A 26,371-nucleotide genomic window follows, 5' to 3' on the forward strand; every position below is an offset into this window, starting at 1 on the left:
AGTGATCAAGAACTGAGTCCCCTCTGCTTTCAGGTCATCTTCAACTCCGATCCAGGCTTGGATCCCATCGAACTTCATCACTGGTCGCCTGCCAGCAACTTCTTCTTTCAGGCTCCATAGACTGTAACGAGGATTCCCGACGTCTTTTGAACCCTATGCAGCCGCAGCCCCTGGGCTAGGTAACTCGAGTATTTCAGTGCTCCAACGTAGGTTCACTATCTAAGTGTCCAGATCCTTTTTCGTTTTCAGCCTAACTAGTCGGATTCGTCCGATAACACTAACTTTACGAAATCTAGCATCCATAGACTTTGTCCCGCATCCCGCGTGAGAGTGCACACTCTGCACCCGATCTCCCTAGGCCTCCTGCTCCTAACCTTAGGGTTCAGTAGTGTAGTCCTAGCGATCCTGAAGCCTCTGGATCTTGTTACTTACCTGCTAGTATTTCGCATTCCACTTTTGTACTATATGGTTTTTCGTGCCCCTCGGGCATTTGTGTAAATTGTGCAACTTGAAGTATTTTCGTAAGAGTTTTGTATTGTGCTTAGCCCCCTGACTCATAAAGAGTTCAGGGTAGAACTGTTATTAATAAATATCCTATATTTTTATAACAACTTGTGTGGTGTCCTTTCACTTGGTGTTCAAGGGGTATATGTGATGGTAAAACAGCTGGCTTAACACGCCCTCTAGAGTTTAGCCTGAAGACTGCTCGTGTCCATGCTACTAGGATAGCTGGTCTGAAAGGTTGACTCACAACCAATCATCAATAAGGGTTGTTGGGTATGATACAAAGTGATCACTAGAATAGTGAGCACTATATATCAGGCCAACATCTCACAACGTGGTCCGAACGTGGAGGGCCCAAGATGGAGTCGGGGCCTGAGATGGCGGCCCGGGGTAGGGCCGGACCAGCAGAGTGGGCGAATAGGAGTCGCTGTGATCCTGAGGGGGAGAGCCAGGGGTCGCCAGGAGTGGCGGCTCTCGTTGAAGGCTGGAGAGGGTAGCTTCAGGGGGGAGGACAGGGGTCGATGTCGTCCAGGGCCCGCCATGCGGGAGGAGGGGGACCACGCCACGAGGCCGGGTCCAACAGTTATAGATTCCTTACATGAGATCAGGCATCACTGGATCCGGAGAATCTTTCTTCAGCAGTACCCGTAGGTAGGTGGCATCAGTCGGCTGCCCCCGGCCTTGGTGTCGTGATAGCTGGGATGATGTTGTGTTGCCTACGTAGGCACCGCCCCTGCGCGCCGACGTCCGTTTTCTTTTTCCACGCCATCCTAGCACAGATGAGGAGAGAGCTTGCCCCTTAGTAATTTTGTGACTAAACTTTTCAACTGGTCTACATCTTTTTTCGAGTCTTCGACTCCTGGTGCGCGAGGCATGTCCAATCATCGGACTGGATTCAAGTTTCGTGACTCCTGTCACAAGCTGATGTCCATGACGGATCTGCACCTCGTGTGACTGGTGCCTGGAGCGAGACCACGACCCGAAGTCTTGCTCAGACTGTCTGGCCATGAACCCAAAGTCTACGCGGGAGCGGTCTGAAAAGCTTTTGGAGGCATGGTAGTGGGCTCTGGTTGCTCCCAGTGTCACTCGACGGGAAGGTCTTGAGACCAGTCGCGGAGCCATCACATCTCATCTAAGTCATCGCACTCCTCGGGTAAATCGAAACACAAGAAGAAGGTGAGGAAGCACCGTCACTCTGTGCCTTTCCTCCACCTCCCCCCCCCCCCCCCTCCCGTTGGTCGGCTGGAGCGTCTTTGCTCTAAGGCTCCATCTCTAGCACCTGAATCAGGGAGCTGGGGTGTCCCCTGCCCAGCTTCATACGTTTTACTAAGCCCTCCACTGTGTGTTTAGGCAAACCTTCACATCTGGTGCGCCTTCAGGCCCCGCGGAGGAGGTTAGGGACCCTGGGCCTTCAATGCGGCGCCGGAGGGTACCCAAAGATCCAGGCCTTTATCCGGATTGACGCTGGTCGACCTTACTCGACCTTCACCTACGCAGTTCCCGGCGATGATGCACCTAGTGCCGGCCGTTCCTCCGGCCAAAGCCGTCCTCATCCCCGAGAGGGACCCGGAGCCAGATCATCGTCGCCGACTAACGGAGGGTATTTTTGTTCCCTTGTTCATCCCAGGCGTTCCCTATCGCCCTGAGGGTGGTGATGAGGACGGGGAGGGGTCGCTGGACGCTTTAACTGACCAGCTGGAAGAACCGGACAGGCGAGAGAAATTGGGTGATGCCAATTGTCTGGATACCTCCCCAGATCTTTACATGCTTTCGCCCCCTACTGTCGCTCCGGAGGATGGAGCTTCCTGTGCAGTGGTGCTGCGTAGGGCACTTGAGGCTCTGGGGCTGGAGCTCCTTACGGTGGCAGTCAGGGCTAACCTCCTGACACCAAAACCCAATTGGCATCTGGTAAATGGGACAACAGATACCCAGGGCACTGTAACCAGGGAAGACCTCCAAGGGCTGTAGCACTTATTGTGCAACCCTTAGAGGTAGTGTACCATTACACTCAAACTCTGTCTTTGCAGGCTGCGTCTTGGTGCTGAACAAAGTGAAGTCAACATTGTGCACATGTGCCATGCCTACAACCCACTGCCTTGGCATAGTTCAGTCACACCTGTAGCTGGATGCACTATACCAGTGGTGAGGGTACAGGTGCATGGGCCGTGTACCCCTACAGTGTCTAAGTCCATTCTTAGATAATTTAAGTGCAGTGCTGCCATTAAGACTATATGGTGCTGGTAGTTCGTCATTATGAACTCCACAGCACCATAATGGCTACACTGAAAATTGAGAAGTTTGGTATCAAACGTATCAGCACATTAAACCCACACTGATGCCAGTGTGGGATGTAATAAAAAATGCACACAGAGGGCATCTTAGAAATGCCCCCTGAAAAACGACCTACCTCTAGTGTCCAGGCTGAGTGGCTGTTGTCAGCTGCCACCACCAGACATGTTTCTGGACCACTGGGTCGAGAGCCTGCTGCTCATGAAGATCCTGGGACAAGGTGCCAAGCCTCCTCCCCCAGGATGGGCAGAGTCCAAGAAGGGGAAGCTTCAAAGGCTTGACGCCTTTGTGAGCTACCCCAGGCCACTTGCTGCTTTCAGCAACTGGTCCCCATAGGTTCTGACCCCCACTTTGGGCGGGAGAAGCGGCGGGACAAAAACAAGTGAGGAAGAGAGGTGTGCCCACGTCTGCCAACTCCACCCCTCAGGTGGAAAAGGCAAGGCAAAGCACAACTCTCAGTCCCCGCCATCTTGCAGATGGGGGGGGGACGCAGCCAACCAGGATGAGGCTTACGCCCCCTCCCACTGGGGGGTGGCATAATAGGGGGTGTACCCACCCCAGGGAAAGGGACCCATTGGTCCCAACCTTTTACCTACCAGTAATGCCCCTAAATTTAGGAGCACCCCTGAACCTTGCTTCCTCAGACAAGGAACCAGAAGAATAAGAAGGACCGAACAGCCGTGTATAATCTAACAAGAGGAGGACGCCTACTGACTTGGCCGCAGCCCAACCAGCCTTTCCCCAGCTCAAACCTGCAGAACCGAAACCCGGGTGTGTCCTGCAGCCAGTAGCCTCCAGAACCTCGAGGACCTACCCTGCCTTAAAAAAAAGACTTACTCCTGTGAACACCGGATTTGTTCACCAACAGACTCCATCTCCGGCAGGATTCTCGAGTCTGCACCACTCTGCACCAGATGCCCTAGGCCCGAGTTCAAGAGACCCAACGCAAAGAGGAGGTCTCCCTGGCGATCCTGAGCCGAGATCCGGCGACCCCTGACCTGCCTCAAGCCTCCTGCCGTATCCTGCAGCCTCAAATCGGAAGACCCCACAACCGCGCCCAGGAGCTGGTAAGAAGATTCAACCCTAAAAGGCACCCCTGCACCCAACGCTTCACGGTCTCGGGTTTCCCAACCGATGGTGCCTAACCAACCCCCAAGATCCCAACTTACTTCTCCAAGTGGTTGTTGCACCCAGAAGACCTTAGTCCCTGAGCCTGCAGTGCTTTTACAAACCGGAGACTCCCCACTGAAAGCTACAGAGCCTCCAACGCCAAAACCAAAACAGCACTCTGCACCCGACCGCCCAAGGGCCGCTGAGGGTGCATCTTTTGTGCTGGCCTTAACCCCCATTTGCCCTGAGCTTAAGTCCAGGAGCTTTGCTCCCACAACCCAGTGGCATGCTAGTCAGCAGCAACCAACCGGAGACCACCATCCCCTATTGGATAACACTGGGCTTCAGCACTCTGCACTTGGCCGCCCTAGTGCCGCTGAGGCTGTTACAAGAGTGCATCCTTGACCCTGGGGGACCCCCGAGTCGAATACCAACTCCCACACCAAAGTACTTACCTTAAAACCTTGTTTTCCTTTCATGTTAGTGACTACTACATTGCTCCCATTACCTCTGTTCATTCCTACTGCCCCTACCCTGTCATTGTGAAGCGCTCTGATATCTGTAAGGATCTTGTTCGCGCTATATAAAACTTTTAATAAATAAATAAATAAAACCGATGACAGTTTTCCTCCATAGGATAACATTGACTGTTTTTCTATGAAAAGTTTCTAAGTGTGGAGTTGGAAAGCCTAAAGAAACTATACTAACAAAAACGAATTTACTTACCTGTTTATAGGAAATGTCCCAGTGTAGTATCCAGGTATACTACACTGTGTAAGAAAAGTAACTTCAAAAGTAACTTGCCTGCAACTTTACTAAAAAGCCTATACAAAGTATATGTCATGTATTTCTGTAGTAGGGGATCTGTGTATAGTCATAATCTAGTGAATAGTCCCGCCCATGTGCGTGGACCCCGGAGCAATCAAAAATAATCTCTTAAGTTGTCATCAGTGCAGTCCTGCATAGACACTTGAGAGAAAATTAAAGACAATAATGCAGCCTATACCTGCAAGTCTACACTGTCCAGTACTTCAACGAGAAATACAAAGGATATTCCACCAGCATCACATTAAACACAGTCTGTTAAGTTTCACCCATAGAGAAACTTCCCCTTCACAAAATCCTTGGAATGATAGAGAGGAAGGGATGGACAGACAAGCCCCCATAGGCTGCCATTATGTGTCTGAAAAAGGGATACCGTGCCTTTAAGGAACTCTCCAGAGACCCTTGGTATCCCATGATGCACAGCAAACTCCTTTTACTTTCAGTTCTTTTTTCCGGCTCCTGCTAGCAGGACCCTGGAGCATTGAGCTCTCCCTTTTTGGGTTTAATTCTAATTTTTTGACACTTTTCAAGTGTTTAGAGTTTCACTTGACGTCTACCTACTCCTTCTTCCATTTGCTGTTTTTTTTTTGCCAGTTTGTGCCACCTTTTCTGTCGCAAATGCCTGCATTGTTCGACAGATGCCCTGAGAGTGCCAGGAAGGACAAATCTGACGTCCACAGAGTGTGTATCCTCTGTCTCCCTTCATCCCATGTCTCTGAAGATTGTGAGATCTGTCAGTCCTTTTCCAAGAGGACCAGGAGAGAGAGAGAGAGGGAGAAGATCCGGCTCCAAGGCCTGGAGCTGAGGAAACTTCAGGATCAAGGTGGGTCTGGGCATGGGAGAGGGAGAGCTTGATCTGAGTCCTCTGCCCGTGCTGCGGCCTCTGGGGGGCTTCCCAGTCAAGAGAAGGCAGGAAACGGCACATTTCTCCTTCGACATCGATGGCCTCGGCGTCGAGAGGGTTGACCGTGTGCTCCCCGTCGACCCAGAGCTCTGCCGTTCGACGTCGAAGGGGCTGACTTCGAGACCTCGGACGAGGTCAACGTCGAGAACTACATCAACGTCGAGGAGTCATCGACGTCGTGATAGTTCCAGGCACCGGCGCTCGCCGTCGAGGCGACACCGCCGCTCGCCGTCGAGGTCTACTCTGCGTTCGACGTCGAGGAGCAGGCACTCGACGTTGAGGAAAAGGAGATCGCCGTTGAGGGATATGTCTACGTCGAGGCATTCGACGTCGAGGAAGAAGTCTACGTCTAGAAAGGAGAAGTCGGTCAGCCTGTCCTCTGCTTCCATGAGCCCCCGGTCGCTGCGGCGCCGGCGTTTGTCTGCTTCTAGGACTTCATCGCGAAGACCTGCAAAGAAGAAGAGTGGTTAGATCTTCCGACGAGTTCTCTAAAATCTACTCCCCTTCTCAGCCGAGGTCGCTTACGCCTCCGTTGCCGCTGAAGAGTCCTACTCCACCTCTTCCTAGGACACCTCCTCTTCCGCCGAAGACGACTCCGCTTCCTCCTCATCGCCCTCCTCCTCTTCCACCACGGCCTCCTCCAAAGTCTCTCGCTGCCGCGCTTCTCTTCACCACCTAAGGGGACGCCACAGCCGGAGACTCCGGCTCTACCGCCACAGCTTCCACCCCCGACCAGGCTGGTGGATCGTCCACGACCTCGGAGGTCCAGATCACGATCCAGGTCGCGATCCAGGCGAAGATGCCGCTCTAGGAGTGTCACCAGTGGACGACATTGTGTCTTTTCAAGAGGTGCTATTGCGAGGGGCGGCGAAGCTGGGTATTACACTGACGGTGCCCACGCCTGCGACATTAGTGATCTTCGAGACCCTCCATAAGCGGCAGCTGTCTCGACCCCTGTTGCCCTTGGTGCCGGGGCTGGAGGAACTGGCGTTGGAGCTTTTCCTGATGCCGGCGTCAACAAGATCCCCTCCAGGCTGCAGAAGAAATACAGACCTCCAGTCTCCGATCTGGCGTTTCTCATAACGGACCCGGTCCCGGATTCGGTCATCGTCACGGCCGCCAGGAAACAAAACCCTACTGCTCATCCACGGTTCCCCCGTATAAAGAGAGTAGACAGATGAATTCTGCGGGTCGTCAGGTCTGCGGTACGGCTGCTACGTCTATGAAAGCCGCTAGTGCCACGGCTCTCCTGGGGCGATACAACCGATCGTTGTGGGATTCCCTACAGCAGTTTGTGGAGCATCTCCCTAGGGACAAGAGGGTGGATTTTCAGGAGATCAACGAGGGTATGATGGTGTCCAATCAAGTAATCAGTGCGGTGGCGGATTCCACGCTCTTGGCTGCCCATGGCTACTGCCATGGGATAAATTTGAGTCGTCATGCCTGGTTGCGCCCGACGTCTCTGAAACCAGAGGCCCAGCAGAGGGTCGCCAACCTGCCGTTCTCTTGAGCGACATTGTTTGGAAAACACGCTGATGAGGAGATGGCCCGCATGAAGGCGGAGGACCGAAACCCTGATGGCTGTCGGGTTAGAAAAGCTGCAAGAGAAAAAGACCTTCCGCCCCTTCCAGAGACGTTTTGATGCCCAGGGTAGAGGGCAAAGTCTTCAAGCTGGACAGCAGCAGCAGTACCAGCGGCGTCCATTCCAGAAATGCCAGAGGGGTTGAGGCGGCCAGCAGTCCTCCGTGACGCCTAAAGGCCCGGCCGGGTCTAGGCCCTGAGGTGCTACTTCCCCCTCATCCGTTACCCGCTCCCATGAGGGGAAGCATACAACATTACTTGGCAGAGTAGAGAAAAATTACTCGGGACAAGTGGGTGCTGAATATAGTTTGCAATGTATACAGTCTTCGTTTCGTCAGCCCGCCTCCAGCGATTCCACCGGTTTGCTCGCAGTTTCAACTGCGCAAGCTCCAGGTGGAGGCGGATACCCTGTTAAGAAAAAGGGCAATAGAAGATGTCCCTTTGTCTCAAAGGGGAAAGGGTCTTTACTCCCGGTTCTTCCTCGTGCGCAAGAAGGACAAGAACGAGTTCAGGCCCATTCTGGATTTGCGACAGGCAAACAAGTGGATTCGCAGGGAGAAGTTTTGCATGCTGTCTTTGCACCAGATTTATCATCAGCTACAAAGGGGAGGCTAGCTTTGCGCAATAGATCTGCAAGATGCGTACTTCCATGTGCCCATTGCACGGAAACACCGGAAGTTCCTGCGATTTCTGGTCGGCACCAATCACTATCAGTACACCGTACTACCGTTCGGACTGATGTCTGCACCCAGGACGTTTTCGAAATGCATGGCAGTGGTGTCAGCGCACCTGTGCAAGAACAAGGTGTTTGTCTATCCATACCTGGACGACTGGCTGATCAAAGCCTCCACCTTCCAGGAAGCACAACTGCACTTCAACAGGACGGCCGTTCTGCTGAACCAACTGGGGTTGCCCATTAATATGTCCAAGTCTGTCCTGACGCCTGTCCAGTGCCTGCAGTACTTGGGAGCCTCCATCGATACTCTTGCAGCAAGCGTGTCTCCTTCGGAGGAGAGACGCTTATCAATCCTTCAGACGGCTCAGGCTCTCTTAGCTGTTCCATCTACAAAAGTGAGGACGGTGTCTTCTCTACTGGGGTCGATTGCCTCTTGCATCTTCCTATCGCCTACACATGAGGCCGTTGCCGGAATGTCTAGAGGATCAGTGGGACCAGAAGCGAGGGAGCTGGGACGACCGGATCAAGCTGTCCCTCCACGCTCAACAGTCCCTGAGATGGTGGTGCTCTGCAGAGGATCTCCTCAAAGGGGTCCCATTCCACAAGGACATTCCCACTCAGACTGTCATCACAGATGCTTCTCTCCACGGCTGGGAAGCGCATTCAGACCATCTACAGATCCAGGGAACGTGGTCCCCGGTGGAATCCACGTATCACATCAATTTCCTGGAACTCAGAGCTGTGCACTTGGCACTGAAGGCCTTTCATCCGTCCTTTCAGACCAACTCCTTGCTTGTGCAGACGTACAATACGACCACAATGTATTACCTCACCAAGCAGGGGGGCTCGAGATCGCGCACACTGTCGCTGGAAGCTCAGGTGATCTGGCACTGGCTGCTAGCCAGAGGACTGACTATCATGGCTACTCATCTGCCAGGTGTGCTGAATGCTCAGGCGGACGCACTCAGCAGGCTGCTGCAGGAAAACCACAAGTGGGTTCTAAACGACGAAGTGCTGGGAGACCTCTTCGACAGGTGGGGCACTCCGGACGTAGATCTGTTTGCCACCGTCAAAAACAGAAAATGCAGAGACTTCGCCTCCAGGTATTACCAACCGGGGACCCTGGGGAACGCGCTATGGATCAGCTGGTCGAACAGCATTCTGTACGCTTTTCCACGCATTCCCCTGATTCCGGCGGTGCTCATCAAGCTGTCTCAATCCAGAGCACGGATGATCCTCATTGCTCCGGAGTGGTGGTTCACGGACCTGCTGCACCGGCCTCTCCTACCCCATGTGCGGCTGCCATGTCGGCCGGACCTTCTCACGAAGTTCGGGGGGGCCGATGGTGCACCCCAACCTCTCATCATTGAGTTTGGCGACATGGCTCCTGAGATAGTGCAATATGGACGCATGAACATTCTCAAGTAGGCTAAGCGACCTTCCACTAGGACATCTTATGCCTACAAGTGGAAGAGGTTCTGCATATGGTGTACTTCCAAGAACTATGACCCGACGACTTGTAAGGAAGATGTTGTCCTTTCATATCTCTTTTGCTTTTGGCTCAGTCTGGCCTCAATTTCCAATCTATTAAGGTTCACCTTGCAGCGTTGACTGCATACAGGAAATGTCCTTCACAGACTTCCTTTTTCCAAGTCCCTGTGATTAAGGATTTTTTGGAAGGACTGAAGAAAGTGTTTCCTCCCGTTCGGAGTCCTTCGCCTTCCTGGGAGTTGAATGTGGTGCTGTCCAGATTGATAAAGGATCCTTTTGAACCCATTCATAAGGCTTCACTGCAGCACTTATCGTGGAAGCCGGCTTTCCTTGTGGCCATTACATCGGCCCGAAGGGTGAGTGAGATTCAGGCATTATGTTGTCAAGAACCTTACTGTTTTTCATGCTGCTAAGGTTGTGAGCGTACTCACCCTAAGTTCCTTCCTAAGGTGATCTCTGATTTTCATGTTAATCAGACTATTACTTTACCTACGTTTTTCCAGAATCCTTCCTCTCCAGCGGAAAGGTCTCTCCATTCCCTGGATGGCGGAAGGGTGTTGAAATTCTACTTGGATAAGACCAAGGACATTCGTAGGTCAGACCAACTGTTTGTCAACTATGGGTCGGTCAGAAGGGTGTTGAAATTCTACTTGGATAAGACCAAGGACATTCGTAGGTCAGACCAACTGTTTGTCAACTATGGGTCGGTCAGGACTGGTCTTGCTACCTCGAAGCAATCCATCTCTAGATGGATTGTGTCCTGTATCCAGTTATGTTACCAGAAGGCGAAAAAGACCTTGGGAGGTAAGCCTAAGGCTCATTCCACAATGGGCAAAGCGGCTACAACGGCTTTGCTACGTAATGTTCCCATTGAAGAGATCTGCAGGGCTGCCACGTGGAAGTCAGTCCATACCTTTGCTAAGCATTACTGTCTGGACTATGATGCCAGAGCAGATGCTCAGGTTGGGCAGGCTTCCTTAAGATATCTGTTTGCACAGTAGTGGTGTTGTCTTTTTTTCTCCACCGCAGGTTAGATTGTTGGGATGGGCTTGCCATTCTATTCACTAGATTATGACTATACACAAAGATCCCCTACTACAGAAGGAGTAGTTTCTTACCTGTAACTCCAGTTCTGTAGTAGGGGTATCTCTGTTATAGTCATAAGCGCCCGCCCTCCTCCCCGATGGAGAAAATGGTACAGGCCTTTCTTTATACACCTTCAAAAAGAACTGAAAGTAAAAGGAGTTTGCTGTGCATAATGGGATACCGAGGGTCTCTGGAGAGTTCCTTAAAGGCACGGTATTCCTTTTCCAGACACATAATGGCAGCCTATGGGGGCTTGTCTGTCCATCCCTTCCTCTCTATCATTCCAAGGATTTTGTGAAGGGGAAGTTTCTCTATGGGTGAAACTTAACAGACTGTGTTTAATGTGATGCTGGTGGAATATCCTTTGCATTTCTAGTTGAAGTACTGGACAGTGTAGCCTTGCAGGTATGGGCTGCATTATTGTCTTTAATGTTCTCTCAAGTGTCTATGCAGACTGCACTGAGGACAATTTAAGAGATTATTTTTGATTGCTCCGGGGTCCACGCACATGGGCGGGACTATTCACTAGAATATGACTATAACAGAGATACCCCTACTTCAGGATTGGATTTACAGGTAAGAAACTACTCCTTCCAAAGCATTGTATTCTCTGTACCAGTACTGTAATCCAAACAAAGTGCATATACAATTACAATTCAAATTGTTTACAAACTGCATTACTACTGTAAAGTACTTATTGCTTACCTGCGCCAGGCTTGCTTGATTCTAGAAAATAAAAATAACAAAGAATATTTTTATACAAATACAATTGGTCTGAAGTTAAGTCTTTGAGTATGTGAATTCATTTGCTGGCTGAGTGTGTATAACAAATGCTTAACACTGTCCTCTGATAAAGCCTTCCTGCTCGACCACACTACCACAAATAGAGAGTAAGGTGCTATCTAACTTTACCTATGCATACCTTTGGAATTCCACTGGACTCTGTGCACACTATACCTTTTTGGTATAGTGTATATACAGAGGCAGCTTCCTACATGCTCCCTTCTGCACCCCTGGATAGGGAATACAAGATGCTGGATCATCTTGGAAAGCAGTTGTTCTCTTCCTCCAGCTTGGCGCTGTGATCTGTGAATACTGCATGCCTTTTGGGTCGCTATACCCAGACAGTCTGGGATATTGTTGTGCACGTGCTGCCTCCGTGCTCGGAGGAGGCCCGGGCAGTTCTCTCAAAGGCATTGGCGGATGGGAGAGATGCAGCAAAATTCGTAATCCGCTGTGGAGTGTGTGGGAAGTTGGCCTGATATATAATGTTCACTATTCTAGTGAGCACTTTGTATCAGTCCAAACAACCCTTATTGATGATTGGTTGTAAGTCAACCTTATAGACCAGCTATCCTAGTAGCATGGATACGAGCAGTCTAAGGCTAAGACTCTAGAGGGCGTGTTAAGCCAGCTGTTTTACCATCACATTACCCCTTGAACACCAAGTGAAAGGACACCACACAAGTTGTTATGAAAATAAACGTATATTTATTTATAACAAGTCTACCCTGAACTCTTTGAGTCAGGGAGCTAAGCACACAACAAAACTCTTACGAAAATACTTTAAGTCGCACAATTTACACAAATGCCCTAGGGGCACGAAAAACCATATACACAGTAAGTGGAATGCGAACTTGCTAGCAGGTAAGTAGTACTTTTCTAGACTCAGGAATCGCTAGGCCTACAATTCTAAACACTGGGATTAGATGCAGGAGGCCTGTGGACGTCGTGTGCAGAGTGGGAACTCTCACGCGTAAGGCGGGAAAAAGTCTATGGAGGCTAGCAGTTGCAAAGTTACTGTTCTCGGGCGAACCCGACTAGGTGGGTCGAAAACGGGAGTGGATCCGAACACTTAGGGTGTTGGACTATGCTGGAGCACCGGAGTACTTGGTTTACCTAGCCCAGGGGCTGCGGCTGCATAGGGTTGAAGTTGCGTCGGAAACCCACGTTGAAGAACCAGGAGCCTGAAGAAAGAGTTGCTGGCAGGCGGCCAGTGAAGAAAGTTCGGAGTGATCCAAGCCTGGATCAGGGAAGAAGAAACCTGTAAGCAGAGGGGACCAAGTTCTGAATCACTAGCCAGTGATTTGAGTGGGCACCAGGATGGCACCGGACGAAGTCACCTCAGCCAGGTGAGTGGGCGCTGCTGGGCTCTGCAGTCTCTCGGGCCAGGAGGCGTTGTCGGCGACCAGGATGGAGGTGCGAGCTGTCCCACGAAGGTTCTTGCTGTCGACGTCGCTGGACCCAGGATTGGGCAACAAGTCTTGGCAAATGCAAGGCCCACGCGGTGGACCTAAAATGGCGTCTTGAGGGGACCAGGAGGGTCCAGGGTGCTCCTCTTTTGGAGGGGAGCAAGGGCTAGTCTGGAGCAACCAGACCAGCAGTGTTTGTCGTCGTGGAGCGTCGTGAAGGGGTCACTAGCCAAACGGGCAAGCGACCTGGACAACGCGGTTGGCAGCAAAGAGCAGAAGGGCCCCACGCAGATCTCGTGGATGCAGGGGGGCTGAACTTCGGTGCTGGAGCTGCTCAGGGTCGGGGCTTCTCTTACCCCAAAGCACTCAGTCGAGGGTCACTCGGGAGTCGTGCTGGACAAGCGTCGTGCAGTTCTGAAGATGGCCGGTCCCTCGAGGTCTCGTCACACCCACGGATCACAGCTGGGCTGATGATGTAGGTTGAGGTCAGAGGTGCCAGGGAAGCCGGTTCTTGTCGTGCTGGAGCAGTCTTGATCCGAAGGAGAGACTGGCAACAAACCGCGATGCTTGGTTGGTGCCTGCTGCTGCAGGGTGACTACTCCTTAGTCACAAGGGAGAATCTTGGGAAGAAGTCTTGAGTTCCTTTCGTGGAAAGTAGTTTCAGGATTCAAAGATGATCTGCTTTGGAAGGGGGCCAGTTCCTACCTTTATCCTGTAAAAAGGGGCTGGCACGCGACTAAGTCCTGCCCTATGGGTGGGACTAGGAGGGGGGTGGTTACACCCCTCTCCTTTGGCAGGCTTTCCCCAGGCCAGGGGCTGGAGTGCCCCTGGAACTGGTTTCAGCCGGCCTATGCACAGTGAGCACCGGGGTGCCACTTGCAGTCACCTTCCTCTAAAGCCCTGCCTACCTAGAATACACAAAACCCTGTCTGGGACGGTGCTGGCACCGCCCCTGGCAGGAAACCCTTTGTCCTTGCCTCCTGTGCTGGGAGGACTCCCAACAGCAGGAGGGCAGACTTGTGTCTCGGTGGCAGCATCCATCTTGTGGAGCTGAGGCTATGTCTGACTTTACCCGGGGTTACAGGTTACATACATGTCGTGTCCCTCTAGAAGGGTGGAATGCTAACCCCGTCGCCGGAATTGGCGAGGGGTTAGTATTCCAATTCGTATGACACCTTACTCGACATGTTTTGATAAAGCGATACCAGAGTTGGCATATAACCGCGAGGATTATAATGCACTTAAGAGTATATGGTATGCGATATCATGGAAACGGCTAAGGGATGGATCCCGAAAGCCGCAGACAGGTTCAGCTCATGCCAGAGCACTATCTCACACGATTCCAAGCACTCTGCCTTCAGGATTGTCAAGGCCTGCCATAGGAGTGACTGATAGGAGATCTGTGTGTCCATTTTTAGGGTTAGATATAGGTATACTATATCTAAAGCAAGGGGTGATTACAACACCTTGCCCCAGCTGTCAAGCAGCCAGTTGTGTCAGATTTGGATGGCCAGCCAGGGGTGGCATAATACATGCTGCAGGCCCTGGGTACACCTATACCCTGGGTACCTAAGGTACACTGTACAGGGACTGATAAGGTGACTCAGTATCCAATTAGATATGTACCTAAGGTACATGGAATCAATTTTACAGAGAGAGCAGTAGGCCTGGGGTCCTGAATAGCAGGGCCCCAGGTCAACTAAGTCAGAAAACCAGCAAAACACCAGGCAAAAAGTTGGGGGCAACCATAGTCAGGGATCTACCTTCCTACAGAGTGGATACTGCGGACTCTATGGGCAGAACGATTGCCCTTCGATGGCCGTTGCCTTTTGGGTGACAAGGCAGACTCTGCGCTGGAGCGCTTTAAGCATTCTAGGGCAACAATAGTTTCTTTGGCATCGCTGCATCCTCCCGTCCACCACAGTCTGCCTTTCGTGGCTATGTAATTGGGCACTTAAACTCATCCGACCCAGTCGTGCCACCTGGCCACAGAATCTGCCCAGCCTCTGCGTGTCTGCGGATGTGGGACCCAGCGGGCGGGCCAGTCCTCCATTTTCCCCCCTGCAGCAGTCTCCAGACACTCCTAGCCTGACCTTTCAGGTCCATCAGCGGCCAGTGGGTGGCAGGGTTTGCCATCTCCTTCCCCACTGGCAATCCATCACGTCAGACAGGTGGGTTTAGCAGATTGTCGGAAGGGGCTACTCCCTCCCCTTTGAGACTACCCCTGCCTCCATGCCACAGTCTTTCAATCGCATGTCGGAGGATCACTTGTCACTTCTGCCCAAGGAAATCTCAGCTCTCTTGGCCAAGGGAGCTATCAAGAGGGTCCTGGTGCCAGAAGTTTATTGTGGTAGCTATTCCTGCTACTTTCTGGTGCCCAAGAGGGACAAAGGCCTGTGTCCTATCTTAGACCTCAGGTACCTCAACTGCTTCTTCTGGAAGAAGTTCAAAATGATAACCTTGGCTCATGTCCTATTTACCCTCGAACCTGTAGACTGGATGGTGGCGTTGGACTTGCAGGATGCCTATTTCTACAGACGTTACCTGCAGTTCATAGTAAGCCACAAGCATTTTCAGTTCACCGTGCTCCCCTTCAGCATTGCCAGCGCCCCTTGGGTGTTCACGAAAGTCATGGCGGTGGTCGCAGCTCATCTGCGCAGATCAGGGGTTCCAGTCTTCCCCTATCTCGATGACTGGCTGTTGAAGGCGGGCCCGCCCCAGGCTGTCGTCTCCCACCTCCAGACTACGGTGGGCCTCCTGCAGTCGCTGGAGTTCACTATCAGCGTGCTGAAGTCTCATCTTACTCCCTCTGTCGCTCCTTTTCATCGGAGCTCTTCTGGACACAGTGCAGCTTCGTGCCTATCTTCCCGAGAAGCGAGTCCAGGATATTCGGCCTACGATAAGGATGTTTCAGCCTCTATCCCATATTTCGGTGAGATGAATCTGAGTCTGCTGGGCCTCATGGCCTCCTCCATCCTGCTGGTGGATCATTCCAGATGGCATATGCGGGCTCTGCAGTGGGACCTGAAGTTCCAGTGGGCGCAGCATCAGGGTAATCTTTGCAACTACTTCCAGATCTCAGAGGGAACTGCACGACAACTGCAGTGGTGGTTAGCGAACCAGGATTGGGTCTGAGGCAGATTCCTCTCTTCCTCAACCAGACCTCACAGTGGTGACCGATGCATCACTCCTGGGATAGAGCGGCCACCTGGGAGAGTCGGAGATCAGATGAGTCTGGTCTGCAGCAGAGTCCGGGCTCCATATCAACCTTTATGGAGCTCCGGGCAATTCGCTTGGCACTGAAGGCATTCCTTCCCTCTCTCAAGGGGAAGGTAGTGCAGGTGTTCACGGACAACACCACCACCATGTGGTACTGCAACAAACCGGGTGGGGTTGGGTCGTGAACCTTTTGTCAAGAGGTTTTCCGCCTTTGGACATGGCTGCAACATAAGAAGATGACCCTGGTTGTTCGACACCTGCAGGTTATAGATAGATAGATAGATAGATTTTTATATAGCGCAATATCACCGCCAGGTCTCAAAGCGCCTTGCATTGGGAACCCGTCCTGGTTTTTCCCTGTGAGGTATCCCCAAGGTGAAAGCCAGGCATCCCGCCGCGGGGGCCGTAGTGGAGATTAAGCAAGCTATTGCCCAGAGTTGCAGAGTGTGAACCCGTGATTCGAGTAGGCACCGAAGCGAGAATTACCGAGTCCGTGGACATTTGGGCTCAAGACCCTGCCGCGTCGGGAATTGAACCCTGGTCCTGGGTCTGATCTCAGCGTCCGGGTCTGCCTCCTCTAACCAGTGAGCCACACAGGTTCTCTGAACGCAAGGGCGGACAAACTCAGCTGCCGTTGCCTTGTGGATCACAAATGGCATCTTCACTCTGAGGTGGCGAAAGGTCTCTTTCAGCAGTGGGGAGAGCCTTGGTTAGAACTGTTCGCCACTGAAGAGAACGCGCAATGTCAGAAGTTATGCTCTTTGGAGTTTCCAAGGTGGCACCTGCTCGGCGACGCTTTGCGTTGTAAGTGGGACTGGGGCCTCCTGTACGCCTTTCCGCCTATACCACTTCTGCCCGGAGTGCTGAAGAAGATTAAGTGTGACCTGGCCCAAGTCATTCTTGTGGCTCCGGAATGGGCACGTCGAGTATGGTACCACGAGCTCCTGAGCATGGCCATTGATCCTCTGATCAGACTGCCCCTTTGGGAGAATCTTCTTTCGCAGCAGCAGGGGACTGTCCTCTGCCCAAACCTGGCCAGCCTCCACGTCCTTGCATGGAGATAGTGCGGCGACATTTGACAGCTTTTGACCTTCCTCCCGAAGTCTGTAATGTCATCTTGGCAGGCAGGTGTCCCTCCACTAAGACGGTATACGCATGGCGCACAGCAAAGGCTTGGGATCCCCTTTTGATCACTCTTCTGAGGTTCTTTTGTTCCTTCTTTCTTTGGCCCAGCAGAGATCTGCTCTGGGCACTCTCACAGACTACCTGTCATCCATTTCTGCTCTTCTTCAGCTACCAGATCAGCCCTCTTTGTTCAAGTCGCCTATTGTAAGTAAAGGCATTATTTATCTCTTTCCTCCTTCTCCTTTCATAATGACTCAGTGGGACTTGAACCTTGTTAGGAGTTACCTTGTGTGCTCCCTTCGAGCCACTTCACCACTGTCCTCTTAGGCTTCTCACTCTTAAGACTGCCATCTCCTCTGCTCGCGGAGTGAGTGACCTTCAGGCTCTTTCTTCTAAGATTGTTTTTTTCCGCCATCGGGTACGGATGTCATTTGCTGCACTCCGGGTCGACATCTGTTTCAAACCCCTCTTCGATGCGCAATTCCTCTCCACTCGGCGGTATTGTCTCGATCAAGTTTCCCTTTCGACGCGCATCTTTAAAAACAAACTGCTTGACCTCAATCTTCGATTCGGGTCGTTGGGCCTATCTGCGCCGACCACACCTGCAGTCAAGGGAAAGGACTCCCTTTAAAAAATGCCCTGGGTGTGGTGCTTTACCACACACGGATTTACACGAGGTTTGAAATCACAGCCTCTTCCTGGAGCACGAAGACAGAAACTGCAAGGCCTGCGCATTGTTCAGGTCAAAGAAAACCATCCGTATTCATCGGGCTCGACGTCACGAAATGTCTCACGGAAGCAGCTCTATTCCGGGCATCTTCGGAGCAGATCCCAATGTCCAGCCCTAGCAGGAAGGTGATGAAGACATCTCTGTCTCCGAGGCTGACGACTCCGCTGAGGAGACAATCACCCCGGCTCAGCTGTCTCTGAGCACCAATACCACTCACCCAAAACATGTTTCAGACGCCCTGCCCTCGGACCCGGCTATGAAACCCAAAGACAAGCCTTCTAGCTCGGGCACGAGCCAGTCCCATTCTGGTACCGAAAAGTCACCTTCGGCACCAAAGCACAAGACCAAAGATGTGCCACGCCCTGATTCGTCGGCACCGAAGACAGCCCCAACACCAAAACCCTCGGCGTCGAACCATACCAAAGACAAACGGAAAAAAAAATTCGGAGCCGAAAAAATTGTCTGAAACAAAAAAAGCCTCGGAGCCACAAACTCCTATAAAATATAAGGAGCCCAATCAAAAAGCCTCAGAGACTCAGTCCAAAGAATATTCTGACCCAAAATCTTGAGCACCAAAAAGACATTTTACCCACACATTCTGTGCATGACTTTTCGGATCCAAAACAAAAAACTCTTTTTATTGATCCAGAATCTGGCAGAGTGGTCTCCAAAAAAGAGAAAACTGGACACTTCAGCGGAACCTGAAATACCTTTGAAGCGCTGATCCAAATCTTTGAATTTCTCCACCACACTCCGCACAACATACTTTCTCACCTTAAACACTAGACGATGAGGATACCGATGGGGGTGGGAATATAGACCCAGATGGAGCTGATGATGATCATACCATCCTACACAAAATAGACCCTAGGAATGACTACTACACAGATCCCGACCCACATAATGACCCGACCCTCTATCCATCTAGGCCATCACCACCTGATGACAATATTGGGTTTGCGCAATTAATCAACAGGGCTGCCCAATACCACGGGGTACAGTTACATTCTTATCCCTTAGAGGAAGATTTGTTTATTCGAAACATTTGCCCCCTCGCAAAAATCCACGCACACCCTGCCAATGCTAAAGGGCATGCTCAAACATGCTCCTTAAGTGTTTAAAGACCCTGTCGGGGCCAGAATTCTCAACACCAGGATAGACAAAGTATAAGGCAGTTCCTAATAACCCAATCTACATTAAAGGTCAAGTCCCTTTAGATTCTCTTGTGGTGTCTAATGCACTCAAGAGGGCAAACTCGCAAAGTACATGCGATTACCCCCCTTCTTGATAAAGAGTCCAAACTAATAGACGTATCTGGTAAATGTATTGCGTCACAAGTGGTGAATCATTGGCGGATTGCCAATGCCTAAGCTTTATTGGCCAGGTATGACAGGGCGCACTATGAAGAGCTTGAAAAGCTGATGCAACACCTTCCGGAACTGTTCAAACCAAAAGTCAGTGACCTTATACAAGATCTATTTTGTCTGATGCCCGATGGAGCTACTTGGTTTAGCTATATGGGAGATGGGCGGTAGATTCCCTCCTTGGTCGTCACCTACCCAGTCGGTCTTTAGGCAGACTTCTTTTCGTCTCTCCTTATTGTCTCTACCATAGCTCCTATCCTCTCTCCCCTGAATCTCCCCCTGCCTGCTACTCTGCCTACCCCCCTGTCCTTTGTGCCCTTTGACTAAGCACTCCTTCTCCCCTTGTTGGGGAAAGATCCAATATTTATACACTGGAGTCTTAGCGAACCCGCTGAGTGAGTCCACTGTGCCAAGGGAGCCACTCACACTTGAGGTATGGTATGGCACCCCTTGCCAAAGCACTCCCTCTCCCCTTTTCGGGGAAGGATCCAGTATGTAGGCCTTGGTGTCTCAGAGACCCCTCTGAGAGAGTCCACTGCGTAAAGGGTGCCTATCGCAATAGTGATAGGGAAGGGATACCACTTCCCCTGGGATCACAGCTTACTGGACTTTGGACGTTGCCTTGACTCGTCTACCGGTTTGTGTCCCCGTCACCCTTCCCCTCCTCTCCCTATGCAGTGTCTCTCACCCTCCCCTCCTCTTTCCCGCCTTCATTATCGGTCTACTTCCCCATCTCCAACCCCCCTCCCCTGAATCTCTCAACTTGCCTTCTTTTCCCCTTACGTATTTGTGCTTATTGTTTATCTCGACCTTACAAGTAACTATGTTGCCATGCTCTAAGAACTGTGTAACCTTTGTAATGATGTAACCTGTAACTATGATCCGATGCTCATGTAAAGCGCTCTGATACCTCCGGGTCTAGCCAGCGCTATATAAAACTTTTAAAATAAAATAATAAAATAAATAAAAAATAAATGTGCGCTCGACGCGGCTGATGCTGCATCTCGTGCCATTAACACCAGTGTTTTTTGCACAGGCGCGCTTGGCTCCGGGTCTCCAGATTCAAACAAGAGGTGCAATCGGCCATTCTTAATCAGTCCTTTGATCAGGAGCATCTTTTCAGGCCCGCGGTTGATTCATCTTTAGAAAAGATGAAAAAAGATATGGACACTGCTAAGTTCATGGGGGCCTTACAATTGCCTTCCCCTAGATGTTCTTTTCGCTGCTCCTTCTACAGGGCTGGCTCCAAAACCATTGGCTCAGAACATCCCTCTTCTTCCTATTAGAGCCCCACTCAAAAGTCCTCCAAAGGGTACTTTCGCGGAGGCTACAGGGGCAACAATAGTAAGGGAAGAGGTTGCGGAACAATAACAGCAACTCTTCTACCACCAATCAGTGACTTCCCTGCACCCCAACCCCCCCCCCCCCCCCCCCCCCCCCCCCCCCCTATCATCCCACTCCTGTCGGGGGACGTCTCACAGTTCCCACCTGTCTGGAATTCAATCACAACAGACAAGTGGGTAAGACAAATTATCCAGTATGGTTATTGCCTGGAACTCACTTCTACTCCCCCAAATATTTCTCCCAGACAACATCCAATGTCCTCTGAACATCTGACACTTCTCAAACAAGAGGTTCTCTCTCTATTACAAAAACATGCAATAGAACCAGTCCTCTTGCCTCATCAAGGCACAGGGGTTTACTCCCTCTATTTCCTAATTCCAAAAAAGTACTGCCCTCTCAGGCTCATATTTGACCTTAGACCACTAAACCTCTACATTCAGTCCATATGGTCACACTCCTACAGGTGCTCCCACTGCTTCAACAGGGCGACTTTCTCTCCACTCTGTACTTAAAGGACAACTACTTTTATATTCCCATTCACCCCGCTCACAGGAAATATCTCAAGTTCGTCGTAGACGGACAACACTACCAATTCAAAGTCCTCCCATTCGGGGTGACTACAGCACCCCAGAGTCTTCATCAAGTGTTCTAGCAGTAGTGGCGGCCCACTTACGAAGGCAGCACATTCATGTCTTCCCTTATCTGGACGACTGGCTCATAAAAGCCAGGTCACGCAGCAGCTGTGTGCAACACACACACACACACACACACACACGCACGCACGCACACGCACACGCGCTTCACGAATTGGGATTCACAGTAAACCTCACCAAATCCCACATCCAACCATCCTGCATACAACAATATCTATGGGGTACCATAAAGACTTCAAAAGCTCTAGCATAGCCCAGTCAGGATAACTGCCAATACAGGCTCTTTTGTTTTTCAGCCTCAACACTCACTTCCAGCTTGAGTGTTGATGCAGCTAATCGGGATGATTGCCTCTTGCATTCTCATCGTCCCAAATGCAAAATTCCAAATGCGTCCCTTACAGGAGTGTTTAGCATGTCAGTGGAACCAGGCTCAAGGTCAGCTAACAGATTTGGTGTTGGTAGTCGACCGCACCCATCGCTCTCTGTAGTGGTGGAACACACAAAACCTTTCCAAAGGGCGGCCGTTCCTCGACCCAGTTCCACAGATAGTGCTAACATCAGACGCATTGCTCCCGGGCTGGGGAGTTCATATTCAAACTCATATCATTCAGGGCATGTGGACCCCTCAACAAAAACAATTCCACTAAATTACCTGGAATTGTTAGCAATCTTCCTAGTGTTAAAATCTTTTCAACTCCACCTTGTAGGCAAAGCTGCATAACAGCAATGTTTTACATACAAAAATGGAGAGACACTCTCTCCAGATTTCACACCTAGCTCAAAGCATATGGAGATGGGTCATTCCTCAGAATATATATCTCCATGCAGAACACCTACAAGGAGTACACAATCGGTCTAAGACACCAGATCCACAAATGGGAACTTCATCCTCAAGTTCTTCTTCCATTCTTTCAAATGTGGGGTCACCCAGAAATAGATCTGTGCGCCACACACCAAAACACAAAATGCCCAAGCTTCGCATCCAGGTATCCACACCCACTGTCCAAAGGCAATGCGCTATGGATGAACTGGTCAGACAAATTTGCTTATGCTTTTCTGCCTCTCCCACTCATTCCGCTGGTGGTTCGGAAGCTCAAACAGCATTCCCTCACAATGACCCCTCTTGCTCCGACATGGGCCATTCAACCATGGTTCACAACCCTCTTGGAACTATCAGTAGTTCCACATCAAATGTTACTCCTCACCAAAGCTTCTCACTCAGCACCATGGAGAGATAAGACATCCAGATTCCGGTCAACTCAACTTTGCGATCTGGCACCTGAAATCTTAGATTTTGGCTACCTTAATCTCCCACCAGACTGCATGAGCATCAGTAAAGAAGCTAGACTCCCTACCACTAGAGCTTGCTATGCTGCAAAATAGAAAAGATTTGTAATTTACTGTAAAAACAACCAAATCAACCCACTAGATGCTTCTATTCAAACCATCATCTGTTACCTTTTGCATCTAAAGCAATGTAACCTGGCGTATACATCCATTAGACTACAACTCGCCGCCATAGCAGCTTATCTTCAAAACAGACAACACTTGTCTCTGTTTAGAGTACCAGCTATCAAAGCTTTTTTTGAAGGATTTAAAATAATAATTCCACCTAGAGTTCCACCTGCTCCAGCATGGAACTTAAATGTGGTCCTTAACAGGCTCATGGGTCCCCCATTGTAACCGATTAATAAATGCGACTTACAATTTCTTAACTAGAAAGTAGCTTTCCTGATTGCCATCACCTCTCTCAGAAGAGTCTGTGAACTCCAGCCATTAAGCATACAAGAACCATTTTTACAAATTCACCATAACAAAGTGGTTCCTAGGACTAACCCAAAATTTCTACTTAGTCGTGTCTGCTTTCCACCTTAACCAGTCTGTAGAACTGCCAGTGTTTTTCCCTCTATCAGACTCAGTAGCATTCCCCCTATAGCTCACTCCACACGTAAACTAGGGGCATCTATGGCATTCTTAGGGAACATTTCCCTAGATGACATCTGTAAATCAGCAACTTGGTCTACACCACATACGTTCACAAAACACTATTGTGTGCAAGCAAAACAAGCTTGTGTGGGCCAGGCTGTATTTAGAACACTTTTTCAAACCACTGCAACAGATTCGTATACGCCCACCCGCCTCCCCGGATACCTCTATCTGTTCCAGTACTATTTTACTTAGATACTTTACACCTGGACATCTTTTCTAATTCATATTAACTCCATAACCCTCCATGGCAAAAACAATCTGGAGATAGGGGCTACAAAGACTTCTTCCAAGACAAAAACAAAGTGCAAACATTGGAGCCCAACATCAGATGGCGATCTATGCCTAAGTATACAAATCTACAGCTCTACATGCCAATAACAGGTGCATACTGGTAAGTAGCATTTTCCTTTCCATACTCTTTCACCCATTAGCTCAGTCAGACTTGTGTTTGGGATGTCCACACATTGCCCGAATTGGGGAGAAGGTGTAAAAGTTTGCAGTGATCCTTGCCTTATAGGAATGAACAGTTAGCCTCAACAGCCTTCTTTAACTTCCACAGAGCTCCCCATATTCACTCAATGCATCCCTGATCATGGAAACGAAAGTTAGATTTCTCTGAAGTGCAAAACTTTTAATCAACAAGCTAGTTGAATAGGCCTGGGGACGGTTATGATTGAATTATCCAATTATTCTACATGAATGGTGAAAAAGCTTTAATTCTTATATATTTAAATCAAGGACAAACTGTCCAGCTGCACATCTTCTGTTTTAATTATATACTTTTTATCAGTAGCCTCTTACTGTAACCTAAAACTGTATAAATAGTTCTCCACATTTATTACTTCACGCTGTTAAGAACTTCCCTATAGCAGCCATTTAAACTGTTGACGATTTGTTTGTGTTTTGAATAAATGAAGGAGGCAAAGGTCTCTTAGTATGCAGTTTGGCCAGTAATACATTAGACAGTAGATTTGGAGGTTTTTAAAGACACTGAAAAGTGCCAGTCTTGCCTTTCAAATGTTTTTTTTTCAATGGCGCATAGCATTGTGTTTACAGTGGACTGACATGGTTGCTTTGCTTTTTAAGGAAGGGAACCCGTTAGAATTGTGAAAAATATGTGTTTATTGATGTAATGCTGATCATTGTATCTTCCCCATTTCATTTTTGTTTGTAAATAGATGATGGTAAAGAGGAACCTCCCACCACATTATTGTGGGTGCAGTACTATTTGGCTCAACATTATAACAATATCGGACAACCATCTATAGCTCTGGATTACATCAATGCGGCTATAGATAGCACACCAACCTTGATAGAACTCTTCCTTGTAAAAGCTAAAATATACAAGGTAATGTATATATTTCATGTAGGGCTATGTTTTCCATGTGAAACGTTACTTTCTATTCCTTCCAACTGCGTTTGGGAGCTGATGATGCAGCACTCGCATGAGTCCCACTACAATTGATGTCTGCATGTGCTTATTGTGACCTATTATAATTTAGCATTCGAACATTTCAACATGAAATCTTATGAAATTTCACCTAATATGCATAGTTTTGCCATCTGATGGTCGGGTCTGGAAGTTTTTAAGTACAAATGTTTATCTACTCATGCTGAGCATCGACTTAGAGGCTGGATATGACTTATGAAATTTCACCTAATATGCATAGTTTTGCCATCTGATGGTCGGGTCTGGAAGTTTTTAAGTACAAATGTTTTTTATCTACTCATGCTGAGCATCGACTTAGAGGCTGGATATGACTTCAGTCATAAGCCTTCCATTCCCCCTTACTTGCTCACCATTTCAGAGTATTTTTCCACCTTTGGGTTTGTAGGTATGACCAGAGATTTCACAAAGAAATTGTCTAAGTTAGTTGAAAAGTCTTGTAAGGACCCCAAAACAGTTGAGGGAATACCAGAGCTCATTGCTCCGCACTTCGTTATTTTGGATGTATTGTTGGACTCTGACTTGCTTTGAAGTGGCTTTAGGGTGGTAATTTGTGGAGGTGGGGGGTCACTAAGATTCCACACAGCCATTTTGGATTATAAGCATAATCTTCATATTTTGTCCACACTTTCTTTGGCTCTGTCCTAAGGATCCGGATTTTCAGCTTCATACAAATTGCCCCCTCTCAGGTTTGTGCTCCCATCAGCCTTCGCAATTCAGCTTCAGTTATCGCCCGCCTCTACTCTGCCACACTAAGCTGACGTGTCAGCAAAGCCAGGGCCTCGCCCTCTTCTCCTGAGGTTGCATCCTCCGCTGCTGGTGAGGCATGGAAATGACCCTACCGAAGCCCCTCTGCACTAGCTCCTGAAACCGAAGTGCAGTCCTTTGAAATCTGGCAAGGCTGGCAAAGCTCGGGTCCCATACCTAGACCTAGCATGTCCGCTTAGATGCCACCTATCTTATCACCTCTTTTCAGATAGAACCATTTCCTATGGATTTTTAACAAGCCCTAGTCTGCTCCCTTTAGTCACGCTGTTGTTTTTTTTTCGCCGTTGCAGCTATTTCATTGTCATAGCTGACAGAAAAGGCCATTTATCAATGCAGAAGCAAAAGGAACTAATGAACGGAATTCTGAACAATGCAAAAATTCACCCCCAGTCACAAACATCTGGGTTTAATCCATCGTTCTTTTGCTCACCACGCCACCCCAGTTTTAACCCAATCATATGCAAATCAGTCAATGATGGATTTAGGCCCAGATCTCTCTACTGGGGTGAATGCATGACATTGTTAAGCATTCTGTCCATCAATTATTCCTTTTGCTTTTATCAATGCAGGGCAACAATGGGGGCATAAATTCAGTATTATGTAGGGCTAGGGACCACCGGTACAGGAGTATAGGTGATAGTTTAATCCCCTTCACAAGGTAGCTGTCTTTGTGGGTGAATGTATGTAATATAGGCACACTATCCTGAACAATGTTTTTAACAAATGTTAGTCACTACATTCTTACAGTAATTATAGTAACATATAATGCACTATGCAACACACGACTGGTAGGTGAGGGGTCCGATCATGTAGCCCTGAGGTGGGATTGAATAAGGCTTGTGCATATGATAAGGTAGGATTTGAAGTTGGGAGGAGGTCTGAAGAGAAGCAGAAAGTAGACAGTTTGTGCGCGACAGTGAGGACCTAACTGGTACAGATGCGTCTCTTTAGCTAAATCAGGAAAAATGGTGGTGTTGAGATCTTTTGTAGTCATAGGTAGGTCTATGGTTCAATCAGTTAATAGGGCCAGTCTTCTCCCGTAATTGTATTTCTTTGAGTACATGTGAAGAAGTG

At 49.5% G+C, this 26,371-nt stretch overlaps 1 protein-coding gene across 1 annotated transcript in view; it reads left to right on the forward strand.

Moving 5' to 3' along the window:
• Positions 1 to 26,371, forward strand: part of NAA15 (N-alpha-acetyltransferase 15, NatA auxiliary subunit) — a 689,053-nt gene that overhangs the window by 296,559 nt on the left and 366,123 nt on the right. Inside the window, exon 11 of the mRNA XM_078676786.1 lies at positions 24,261 to 24,430. Coding sequence (XP_078532912.1) covers positions 24,261 to 24,430 — 170 coding nt within the window. The remainder of the gene's footprint in view (positions 1 to 24,260; positions 24,431 to 26,371) is intronic.

Source organism: Lissotriton helveticus, chromosome 2_1 (genome assembly GCF_964261635.1).
Source record: "Lissotriton helveticus chromosome 2_1, aLisHel1.1, whole genome shotgun sequence".
NCBI classification, from domain to species: Eukaryota; Metazoa; Chordata; class Amphibia; order Caudata; family Salamandridae; genus Lissotriton; species Lissotriton helveticus.